General features: G+C 39.2%; 1 protein-coding gene across 1 annotated transcript in view; it reads right to left on the reverse strand.

Annotated features, from left to right (window-relative positions):
• LOC132895889 (sushi, von Willebrand factor type A, EGF and pentraxin domain-containing protein 1-like) overlaps positions 1-13,258 on the reverse strand; it is a 220,294-nt gene that overhangs the window by 15,160 nt on the left and 191,876 nt on the right. Inside the window, exons 38-44 of the mRNA XM_060936640.1 lie at positions 8,526-8,714; positions 8,131-8,230; positions 7,928-8,001; positions 7,650-7,829; positions 7,361-7,537; positions 859-897; positions 543-602 (exon numbers count right to left, since the gene is read on the reverse strand). Coding sequence (XP_060792623.1) covers positions 543-602; positions 859-897; positions 7,361-7,537; positions 7,650-7,829; positions 7,928-8,001; positions 8,131-8,230; positions 8,526-8,714 — 819 coding nt within the window. The remainder of the gene's footprint in view (positions 1-542; positions 603-858; positions 898-7,360; positions 7,538-7,649; positions 7,830-7,927; positions 8,002-8,130; positions 8,231-8,525; positions 8,715-13,258) is intronic.

The following is a 13,258-nucleotide window of genomic DNA, read 5'->3' on the forward strand; positions in this document are numbered from 1 at the left end:
TGCGGTTGTCATGAACAGTTTTGCACTCAAGTTTCCATCAATGAAGAGTTTATAACATCAACGAAACTGACTTCATGTTAAAACTGTTATAGTCATGTTGTCCAGGTGAGGATGGGTTCCCTTTTGGGTCTGGTTCTTTTTGAGGTTTCTTCCTCGTGTCGTCTGGGGGAGTTTTTCCTTGCCACAGGCTTGCTCATTGGGGATAGATTACGGATAAAATTGGCTCATTCAGATTCTGTAAAGCTGCTTTGGGACAATGTCTATTGTTAAAAGCACTATACAAACAAACTTGACTTCTCTGCATCATGAAATTTTTATTAAGCCCCACCCTTGAGTGGGAGTCTGTGAAACTGTGCTTATTTTCAAAATTATATGCTAAGAAAGACTCAGCATTTACACCATTTATCCCCAAGCACCCCCAAGCCCCTTGCCCACTTTTTAGCATTTTTCACAATTATGCAGTAGGTAGAGTTAGGCTCAGAGGTGGAGGTGTTGCATTTAAATTTTTCAAGTGAAAATCACTTAACTGCCAATACACTTACCTAGGAGGACAACAATGGATACAACAGCCAACATTATTGCACTGGGCTTCACACAGTTGCCTGTGAATAAGAGACAGTTAAATCATAAGGGGTCCAGTCTCTTGGAAGTTAAAATTAAATAGCTTTAATTTCAAAATATACTGCTAAAAATTAGTAATATATGTAATAAAGATATCATGAGTATGTACTGTATTTGGACAGTTTCCAGTTGTTTAAAATTCCTTTCGAGCATTTAACAATTTATAAAAAGATAAATCTGCCAAATCAATTAGCTTTGACATAACACAGTTCTTTCCTGAAATTTGTAATCACTTACCATCTGATGGTGGAGATGTGGTGGATGGAATTTTATTAACTAGAAGAAAAACAAAAAGCATAAAGACTATGGCACATAACATGCCTGCCTGCAACATGTACATGCTTTTCTAACTGGCTTCTTTTGTGTGTAACAATTCACTTCTGCAAAATAAGAAATCTGCAGAATTATTAAAAAAAAAAACCAAAAACCTGACACTGATGCACTCAAGGAGTAACTGCAATTTATACAGAGCTCAGACATATTATACTTTAAAGGAACAGTCCACCGTACTTCCGTAATGAAATATGCTCTTATCTGAATTGAGACGAGCTGCTCCGTACCTCTCCGAGCTTTGCGCGACCTCCCAGTCAGTCAGACGCGCTGTCACTCCTGTTAGCAATGTAGCTAGGCTCAGTATGGCCAATGGTATTTTTTGGGGCTGTAGTTAGATGCGACCAAACTCTTCCGCGTTTTTCCTGTTTACATAGGTTTATATGACCAGCGATATGAAACAAGTTCAGTTACGCAAATTGAAACGTAGCGATTTTCTATGCTATGGAAAGTCCGCACTATAATGACAGGCGTACCAACACCTTCTGCGCGCTTCGGCAGCGCATTGATATCTGAGCTCCGTATCAATGCGCTGCCGAAGCGCGCAGAAGGTGTTGGTACGCCTGTCATTATAGTGCGGACTTTCCATAGCATAGAAAATTGCTACGTTTCAATTTGCGTAACTGAACTTGTTTCATATCGCTGGTCATATAAACCTATGTAAACAGGAAAAATGCGGAAGAGTTTGGTCGCATCTAACTACAGCCCCAAAAAATACCATTGGCCATACTGAGCCTAGCTACATTGCTAACAGGAGTGACAGCGCGTCTGACTGCGTCTGACTGACTGGGAGGTCGCGCAAAGCTCGGAGAGGTACGGAGCAGCTCGTCTCAATTCAGATAAGAGCATATTTCATTATGGAAGTACGGTGGACTGTTCCTTTAAGCACAATTAGGGACATAAAAAAAAGGTGATGTCTGAAACAACTGAATAGTTGTTCAGAATTGGACCCATAAGCACACAGAGGGGGAAGAAATAAGAGTCCAAAGATCACTTTTAGAACTGCATGGTTTAGTTGACTGTTGTACTTCACAAGGTTCAAAATCAACCGTTAAACCACTTTAGCACTGAGCTTTCTGGAAACATTGCAAGAAAGAAACACTTTGAAAACACCCTCACTTTCGAGCTATTTTGTGGCTGGTGGATTAGGGGCTTTTGTGAAGATAATGGCAAGTACTGTACCAGGACATTTCAGCCCATAACCTGGTTTCCTCTACAAGGTGGTTCAGCTAAAGCTTTCAGCAAGATGATTAAACAGACAACAAGCTCTCGCACCTCTGGCGACATCATCAGATCACAACACAATTAACTTCATTTTTACTAAGCTGAGATGGGTGAAAAAGGCCACACTCTGTTGCCAGATGGGAGGAAAAAGCCACTCTGTTGCCAGATGGTGGTGCTATACCAGAGGTTCATTCTGGGTTTGTTGATACAATCATAGCCATCATGACCGATAACTATAGCAAATCTGATATGAATCCAATGAACTAAGAGGAGTATAGCTGACATGGGTTTTAAAAAAATAAATAAATAAATAAAATAAAGTCACTCTTTGCTGTCAGACGGTGGCATTACATCCGAGTGTCACTTTGGGATTTGAGCTGTATCAAGCAATGCATGGAGAAGTTATGATGCACTTGTTTGCATGATGACAAATTCATAGTGTTGAAGTAATAAGCAACTCCCTCACATCTAGCAAACAGCTAACTACTTGCCAAGGTAACCTGAACAAGGTAGCTTACCCAATTTTAGGGATGTGATCGGGCACACAAGCTATGTAAATATAGTACATGCATGTAGTTTCAGGAACGTTTGCTTCATATGTACACAAGCACCTGGATGTCATAAAAACAGCAACACGAAGACCATAGCAAAACAATTCCCTGGTTTTGTTTGCGATAGCCAACTGGTATGAAAGCCTTTTTTCCCCCTTTTGCTACACATCTGAACAAAACTTAGCTGGAAGTTTAAAATATCTTAAAGGAGACATATACCCTTTTTCAATTGTTATATATTTTCCCCCAAAGATGCTTTTGTAAAGTTTGGTAGCTTTTAGGGGTTTAAGCAGGAGAGATGGTAGCACCCGGTCACTTTTGTAAGGGTTATTCATGTTTCCATCTGTCTTTCATAAAAGTACACAGGCAGCAAAAACTATACATCCTACAGGCATTAAACTTGGTACATAGGTTCCTGAGCTAAGAGAGATCTCAAAAATTTTAATTACCACTGCATGACTATGGGGTGCTATAAGCACTAAACACATCAATCAAATTTGAAGGTGTGGCTCATAATGACTCATCCAATATCTTGCCCTATAATTATCCAAACTTAAATGATATGCACTATCATGGGCACACCAAATTTTGTGAAATTATCGATACACGGCGATCTCAGCAGCTTAATTTAAAAATCTTAAATTGGTGTACTTGGACTCATTTGCCTACATTTCAAATGCCAACTGCCTGACTCACCAAAATGGAAATCAAATGGCCAATTAAATTTCAGTAGCTAATATTTGCCATTGTGAATGCCCTACCTTCAAGAAAGTTCACAGGTTCATTCATAATAGCACACTGAAGCTATTTACCAAATATGAAACAAATTGACTAAAAGAAAGCACTTTAATAAGCACATTTATATTTTGACTCATCTCAGCAACCTCATGTGTTAAAACAAAAACTTCCTTCTGATTACTTATTTACCAAAACAAAATGGGCCTATACCCACCAATTTCCACCCTCAATTTCATGAAAAGGGCAGGAAAATGAACTCTTATGAGGCACTTTATCGGATGGTCACAAAATTTGGTCTGCCTCATCCCAAGCCATGCTGAAAAAAATTTGCAAAAATAATTTTTTCATTCATTCATACCATTTCGAAGTTATGAGCCAATGAAATTTTAGGGTGTGGCCCCATTGACTCTGTAGCCAATCTCTTGTGATGTAAAGGTTCAAACAAAGAAATGACACCCTACATCACTACCAATCTTTGGATGCATGCCAAATTTTGTAAATTCCGTCCAAAGGGGACGCTGGAACGGACATGTCAAGAACTGCCGAAGTTAAAAATGTAGCTTAGCATGGTTCTAGTTGGCCACATTTGCCATGTTACCAACTGGCTCACTCAACAAAAATGGCCAATCAAAATTCAGCAGTCAATATTTGCAAAAAAAAAAAAAAAAAAATTTTTTTTTTTTTTAAAAATATATTTGTCCTAGACCGTTTTTCCAATTTGCATGAAATTTGATGTACATCCTCCATAGGGGATGTTGTTTAAAAGTTGTAAAAAATTTTGATCCATCAAACCATTAACATTATGAGACAAAATTTTAAAACGTGTGGCCCCTACTTACTATGGCCAATATATTGCGGTAAATTCACATTTCATGAAACTCGGTACATTGGATGATCACCACCACATTCCTTGGAAGCACATCAGATTTTGTTACATTTAGTCAATAGGGAGTGTTATGAAACATTGCAATGGCTTAACCACTGAAGCTAAAATTCTGAAAGTGTGTGTGGATGTACTTGGCTACTTATGCTGGTGAAGATGCTGAACCACTTCAAATTCCACCATTGTTGCAACCTTTGCGAACTGCTTGGACCCCGATTATCACCATTTGCAGCTATATTTACCACTAAATGGTAAATTAAATTTAATGGTACGCCTAATTTTAAGTGTGCAAATTGCTCGGATTGGCTCATGGAATCATTGGGTGTGGATGACAGGGTTGGATATTATCCAATCAGAGTGAAGTTTTTTTTTATTTAAAAGGCACAGCTGCAAAATATCAGCCTGTAGGGTTTTTGTAACATGCAAAAACAGCATGAGGAAGAACAAAAAAAGGTGTTTTTCCAATTTAATTTTTTTTACAAAAGCATCTCCATGAATAATATACAACCCCAATTCCAAAAAAGTTGGGACGCTGTGTAAACTGTACATAAAAACAAATGTGAAGACTTGTAAAATCATGGAAACCCTATATTTCATTGAAAATAGTACAAGAACATATAAAAATGTTGAAACTGAGAAATTTTATTGGTTTTGAAAAATGTGCGCTCATTTCGAATTTGATGTCAGCAACATGTTTCAGAAAAACTGGGACAGGGGCAACAGATGACTGAAAAAGTTGTGTAATGCTAAAAAAAAAAACTAATTTGGTTAATTGGCAACAGGTCAGTAAGATGATTGGGTATAAACAGAGCATCCCAGAGAGGCGGACTCTCTCAGAAGTAAAGACAGGGAGGGGTTCACCACTCTGAAGGACTGCATGGGCAAACAGTGCAACAATTTAAGAATAATGTTCCTCAATGTAAAAATTGCAAAGAATTTGGGGATCACATCTATGGTCCATAATATCATTAAAGGATTCAGAGACTCTGGAGAAATCTCTGTATGCAAGAGGCAAGGCTGAAAACTAGCATTGGATGCCATTCAGGCCCTCAGGCAAAACTGCATTAAAAGCAGACACGTGTCTGCAGTGGAACTCACTGTATGGGCTCAGGAACACTTCAGAAAACCATTGTCCGTGAAAACAGTTCATTACTGCGTCCACAAATGCAAGTTAAAACCAGATATAAACAATATCCAGAAACACCGATGCCTTCTCTGGGCCCGAGCTCTTTTACGATGGACTGAGGCGAAGTGGAAAATTGTCCCGAGGTCTGACGAATCAAAAGTAGAAATTCTTTTTAGAAATCATGGACACCACATCTTCCAGGCTAAAGAGGAGAGGGACCATCCAGCTTGTCATCAGTGCACAGTTCAAAATCCAGCATCTGTGATTGTATGAGGGTGCATTAGTGCACATGACATGGGTAGCTTGTACATCTGGGAAGGCATCATTAACGCTGAACGATATATACACATTTCAGAGCAATATGCTGCCATCCAGACAAAATCTTTTTCAGGGAAGGCCTTTCTTCTTTCAGCAAGACAATGCCAAACCGCTTTCTGCACATATTAAAACTGCATGGCTCCATAGTAAGAGAGTCCGGGTGCTAAAGTGGCCTGCCTGCAGTCCAGACCTGTCTCCCATTTAAAACATTTGGTGTATTATGAAGTGCAAAATAAGACAAAGGAGACCCCGACCTGTTGAGCAACTGAAATTGTACATCAGGCAAGAATGGGACAACATTTCTTTCAAAACTACAGCAATTGGTCTCCTCAGTTCCCATATGTTTACCGGGTGTTGTTAAAAGTAGATGTGATGCAACACAGTGGTAAATATGCCCCCGTCCCAACTTTTTTGAAATGCGTTGCTGACATCAAATTCTAAATGAGCGCATATATATATATATATATATATATATATATATATATATATATATATATATATATATATATATATATATTTATTTATTTATTTATTTATTTTTCAAAAAACAATGAAAATTTCTCAGTTTCAACATGTGAAATGTTGTCTTTGTACTATATTCAATGAAAAATAGGGTTTCCATGTTTTGCAAATTATCGTATTCTGACTTTATCTACAGTTTATACAGCATCCCAACTTTTTTGGAATTGGGGTTGTAGAATAATTGAAACATGCATAGCACATGCCCTTTAAATCCCTACTGAAATTGGTTTGAACTTAAGAGGGAAGTCCACAGGCGCAAACCCAAGAGTATAAAAGGATCTTCAAATGCCCTGGATGAAAGAGTGGACAAAGATTCTTCTACAAGTGCTGTCAATCTTAATAAACATTACAGATACCCAGTGCTGTTAAGTGAGAAAAAATTAAGACCAGGACAAGAAGCTGGTCTTTTCACGTGTACGTTTTGCTGTGATCAATAGCAGAAATGGCCACAGTACAGTGGTGTTAAACTCAATCATTCAACTATATAAAATGTAAGTGTTGTGGCGTTACACATTATAAATGTCTCAGTAAGACGGGTCACGGTGTAGCGATCGCCATTTGCATCATATTGGGCACAACACAATTACTGTATACACGTGCCGAGAAAATCCTTACTCTAGCTTGCAATGATATTTATGATGACTGCATGGAACATATTTAACTACGTTTATAAAGAATACATTAAACTATATAATTTCAATGAATGTAAAGTATAACTTACTGTAATTGTACAACAACAACAACAAAAAATACTCACCAGGAAGTTATTAAAACAAGCATATAAAGAATAAATACGACTCAATTATGACCAATTGTCACCGCTGTCTAGCCTGAGTACACAAAGAAACTGGTTCGAAAACATTACATCTAAAATTATTGTATATATTAAAATTAAATTTTTACAAGTGCAAGCTATGCACAAATTCATTATGGACATGAAGATCCGTCCTATTTATGACGAGTTTATAATCATTATTTTGACCAGAGAGTAACCCTCTCATTGCCAAGTCAGAACCTCAAGATTAGAAAAACACTGATTAATCTTACGGATGCACTCAGGGGGAGGTGGATTCCATCCATTTACATCACAGACCAGGTAATCAGATCCAGTCATGGTGTACCCTTTAATACATTGGTATCGGACGAAATTTTTATATCCGTAGGGTGGTGGTTTTCCTTCAACTCTAACTGCGTTTGTAATGTTGGGGGTGTCACACACTACCACTGCAAAAGCAAAAAGACAGAACAGAAACATGAATTATAATATAAATACCGCATAACAGGTTTCAGGGAAAATACTGATTGTTAACTGAACAAAACCTCCAGTGTAACTCACATTTACACTGAGGAGGAGAAGGATGAAAGGTCCCATTATCAGAACAGGTTATTGTGGATTCTCCAATAAGAGTGTAATCTCCACTACAAGAGTACACGACTGCTTGATTATAATTATAGGATGTGTCCACGGGCACAAACTCTCCATTCGATATAGCGGGAGGCGGTTCACATTTTACCACTATAAATAAAAATCAATGTAAAATTTGGTTAAATTTTTCTGTACATGTAATAGTTTTTCTTTACAGTTTTACAAGTCAACATAAAAGCTTTCAGTACCTTCACACACAGGGTCTCTCCCATCCCATCCACTGTCACGACAATTTCTAGTTTTTTGTCCAACAAGCCTATATCTACAAATAGACAATTGACAGGTTCTAAATACATGCGTTAACAATATGCAACCTTTGATGCGTTTACATGTGCACATAAATGTCATGCACACAAAGAATTAGAAAGATAAAAAGGTCAGATAACTTTACCCTTCATTACACTGTGCTTCGGCTGTTGCACCAAACAGATGTCCATTTGGATAAGTGTACTTCCCATTGGAAAGCTCAGGAAGAAGTCCACAGGACTTTTCTTAAAAAAAAGTGTACAAATATGAAAAGATTTTTACAAGATAATCCTTACATGGCCATGCTACAGAAAATATTTTGCAAAATAATTCCTTGACTACGTCGGTTAGATTATTCTTAGTCATATAGTCACAAGTGCTACAATTAATATCTGCCACCATGTATACAAATTTATTTAATTCAACTCTAAAAACACAAAAGAAGAAAATGACCAAAGAAAAGTTCAGGTATACAGACATTTTGAGAGAGAACTGGAGAAGCTGTGAGCAATGGGAAAAAGTGTGTGTAAGGAGAATTACTTGTGCAATTAAGCTCCAGTTGGGTCCACTCTGTTCCAACACAGGTGATATTCTTGGATGCTAATGAATTCACAGGCCGATAACCAACGGAACACTTGAACGTTACAGTGGACCCATTTGGGAATGTCTCCTGACCAGAGTCATCGACTATAACCCTGTTTTCCCCAACATCAGGTCTCTTACATTGTGCTGCGAATGTAAAATATAGTATGAATCATAAATTGGAATATAAATGTTAATACAGATTAAACCACTTGTGAAAAATCTGTAACTGGCCATTTCACAATATTCCAATGGGATATGCTGCATTCCAGGACTTGTGACTCGATTAAAAAGAAACAAGTGTAGTGTGGTTAGTGAAAACACTCATTCAAAAGCTATTGTGGAACCAATTTGTTAAACCAAATATTGGTGAGAGACCGGTGTAAAAAGTCGCTGGAATTTTGGAACAAATTCTCCAGAATACATTTATTCATTTGACAGACACTTTGTAAAAAAGTGAAGTACTGCTGAGCAGATAAGGGTTAAAAAAGGCCTTGCTCAAGAACCGCCATTTCAACCCTGGGTCATTCCATCTCAAATCAACGGGGGGCAATTATACTCCATCACAGATTTGGCCAATATTAAAATATATTGTTGGTACATGCATGAGAACAGAAACCCACAATTTTGGGATTGTCAATTCCCACACCCTTCAGAGTGATGGCCATTTTGAAATCTGGCCTTAGTGCATGCTATGCCCCCTTTGTGAAGTGTTTTTCTCTGAATAAGCCAGTACACAGGCTACGAAGATGAAAATTGGTGTATTTATACAATTTTTCCATGTAAAATCAGAATTGTGAATGTGTATAAAAGATTCAAAGAAAGGACAAACCACTTCTGGGGGTAACCATATCCCTCATACCCAACTCTTGACACGCCTCAATAAGTTGCATGTTTGACATATTTCACATCACTATCTAATAAATATGTGGGGGGAACCCATCCACCCAGAGAAATGTTCAGTTCCTTCCACATTAAGTACTCCAGATGCACTTTGTGCTAGTCCTACTTTTCTAATTAGGATTTAAAAGAGTTTAGATCCCTCATGAAGTAAGAGGATCATTTTGTAAATGAAATCAAGAGCAGAGCGAGATCGGATCTGATATTATGAATCAATTTGCTGCAATGAATTACATGTGGCTTGATGATGCAATACGAGGCATGATCAGAAAGTTCAGAGAGATTGTTCTTGTTGCGAATCAACGGAGCACATCATGGTCCTGCATGTGCAGCAGGAGCGAACAGTATCTCTCGTGAGCTAGTATGCAGCATGACATCGTGATGTCAACATTGGGACCTGCATTTGTGACAATGTGCACATGTATATTTGAGATTTTACGTAGAGCAGAGAACAAACATCAAATTAGGTCTCAAAACAAGGGAACTCTGGAACGAAAACCCTTGAAATTTTTCAGCAAGCCTACCGCAATAAAGCAATGAACTCTGGAAGCGTCATTTGTACTTCAAGAGGGACAGTACACTGCTGGAGGATGAGGGGACAGTCCAAGAAATTGAGTGCACTGTGCATGAGGATCAGATCACTATCAAGGACATTGCTGAAATTGTCAACGTGACATTTGGAACAGTTCAGGCAATCCTCATGTCCGATTCGAGCATAGCATGCACCGTGTAAAATTGCAAATGCGCACGTGCATGTCACAAACACACGTAACACAGGTCCCGATGTCGATAGTGCAACGTCACACAGCATACCGTCTCATGGGAGTTCTTCTTTTTCTCCTGCTGCATTGCACGCTCTGTTCCTTCACAACAGGAACAGTCTCACATTTTTGATCACACCTCATATTGCATCCAACAACATGTACTTCGCTGCAGCAAACAGACTCATAATAGCAAATCCTATCAAGAACTGATGACTCATGTACAAAATTATCCTATTTCATCAGAAAATCTAACCAAGCTGTTTTAAACCTTCATTAGAAAAGTATGACTACCTCAAAGTGCACATGGAGTACTTGTTGTGAAAGGAACTGAACATTGTCTGGACGTGTGTACACGTTTTACACACCCCAAAAAAGTTCTGACTCATTTGATTTTTCTGCATTGTGACATACTCCATCACAATTCTGACTGCAGATTCTACATGGAAAAGTTTCAAGATGGCCACCACTCCGATGGGAGTGGGAATTAACCCCCCCCCAAAAAAACCCCTGGCTTTTGTCCTCATATATATGTACCAATAATATTTAAAACAAACAAACACCAAATCTGTAATGGAGTGTTGGAAAATTCTTCTGCCACTGGCTCATTAGGAGTGGACCCTCTTAGAAGTCAAAGATAGAATGCTAAATCTGACAACTGGTCACGATATTAGATGCAAGTTCTACTTCAGTCCTTACAGACTGCCAGAGGCAGTCGATAGACTAGTGGAAATCCTCTTGCGCTCATGCATTGGTCAAGAAACATGTATAAACTTCTCAAGTGGCCATGAAACCACAAGATACAGTACAAATACCAATACGCGGGTCATGATCTTTCATTCTCGCCTTGGTCTTGAGAATTTATTGGATTACCATTCTGAGATGAGTGCAACCCCCTGGAGTAGCAGATTTGTCCTCACAGGCTCTCAGAATAACTGATTATCCCTCCCCAAGTTTGAAGAGTTGAGTACTCGTGTGTTGTCAGCTGCACTCGCTCATTCATTTTCTATTTACAGCCAGTGCTGGTCGATTTGGTAGCCTAACCAGGCCTCCTCGGTTTACCTGAGAATTTTTTTTTAATTTATTTATTTTTAAAAGTTGAACGTCCATGTGTTACCAGCTCCACTCATTGCTAGCAGTGTTGCTATAGTTGTTTAGCTGAACTAGGCTAGAGCCTAGCCTCTTCAGAGGCTCCATTTTCTGAGAACCCTGAGGAAAGCACAACTACCTCAGCAGCTGCTGATGAACTTCTACAGGTGCACCATAGAGTCAGTGATCACATACTGCATCACTGTGGCATTCGGGCTGCATCTTGGAGGATAAGACGACCCTGCAGCACATCATAAAAACAGCTCAGCAGATCACAGGCACTGCACTTCCCTCACTGGAAGAAATCCATCAAACCCAGTGCACCCGCAGAGCCAAAAACATCAAGGACCCAATCCATCCTGGACACACTACCCCTCTGCCATCTGGTAAGCGTTACAGAACTCTGTATGCCCACACAACCCAGCTGAGGAATAGATTTTACCCCATAGCCATCACAGTACTGAACTCATAGCACCCACCCCAACTAATCCACAGGTCTGAACAACACACCTCCACTCACTGCTGCTATACTACTGTGCAATACAGCCCATGGCATTTGACCAGTCCTGTATATTCATGTATATCAACACTAGTACAATATTCCTCTATGTGCAATACTCATGTACTGTAATATACATAATCTTGCTCCTACATGTACAAATTACTTCAATAATTGTTTTAATTTCAATAATTGTTCTACCTCAATTTTACTGTGTATTTGTGTTTGTATTACTTTTTTATTGAAGTACTTTTATACTTTAGTAAATTTAACTGAGCATCTGCTGGCTTGTTCCAAATGACATCTCACTGTACTTGTACAGTGACAAAAGCATCTTTATCCTCCCCTCTCATCTGGATGACTCTCGCTCGCATCCAGGAGATAGGCTGCTGAGTCCTGTTAATTGCCCCTCACTTACCTTCCAGGCTGTTGCTGCTGTCCCTGCTAGCAGCTCAGCCCTGTCCTCTATCATGCAGATGGGATATATTGTCCCAAATGCAGGGGACCCTCTGGCATTCCCACCCAGAGAGGCTGAAACTGTGCATGGCCTCTGAGGCAGAGCATCAGCTTATGGATTGCTCACAAGGGGTTCAGGACACTGTTCTGAATGTTTGCGCCCCATCAACACACAGTATATACAAGAGGTGGAAGCTTTTTTTCTGCATGGTGTTCAGATCGGTCTTTGGACCCACAGTCTTGCCCTGTGTCTCAAGTGCTTGAATATCTTCAAAGCTTGTTGGATGTTGGGAGGTGTCCGGCCACAATAAAGGTTTATGCGGCAGCTATTGCAGTTCATCATGACTTGGTAGATGGGAAGTCTTTGGGTGCTCAAGCTGATTACAGCCTCTCTTAACCCTCTGGAGTCAAGAGCTTCACCAGCAAAGCTCAAGAGGTTTAGCATGAGTAGGTCATGTATTTAGATAAATATCTCAGTTTATCATACAAGCATGATAAACATGTTGACAGAAACTTTATACTTGACAATCTATGTGCCTATTGCCAACTAATATTGTAGTTTTTAAAATTACCTAAAGTAGATGAAACAAAACTTGTCACTTTACTCAGGCCCTGTCCACATGGCAATGGATTCAGGTGAATCTGATAAAATTGTTTATCGTTTCGGCCTGGCGTCCACACGGCACCGGAGTGGAAAAATCTGGCAACGGCGCCGTTGCGAAGTCGTCTGGATGAGTAGAACGGATTTGTTTACGATGACGTCACAACCACATAACTGTGAGTGCTTCACGCCGGGTAGAAGTGTAACGAACTCGATGCGAGTTGTCAACAAATAAAAAGGAAAAAAAAAAAAGGAGCGATCTCACCTCTTCAGATGTTGGTTCAAGTCCGAAAATACATTCCTCAAAAAGGGCATAGAAGAACAAAGTAATCCATCAACGTGTAGCATTCAATTTACTCCGGACCATTAAAGAATTCTGGAGGAT

Source organism: Neoarius graeffei, chromosome 13 (genome assembly GCF_027579695.1).
Source record: "Neoarius graeffei isolate fNeoGra1 chromosome 13, fNeoGra1.pri, whole genome shotgun sequence".
In the NCBI taxonomy this organism is placed as follows: domain Eukaryota; kingdom Metazoa; phylum Chordata; class Actinopteri; order Siluriformes; family Ariidae; genus Neoarius; species Neoarius graeffei.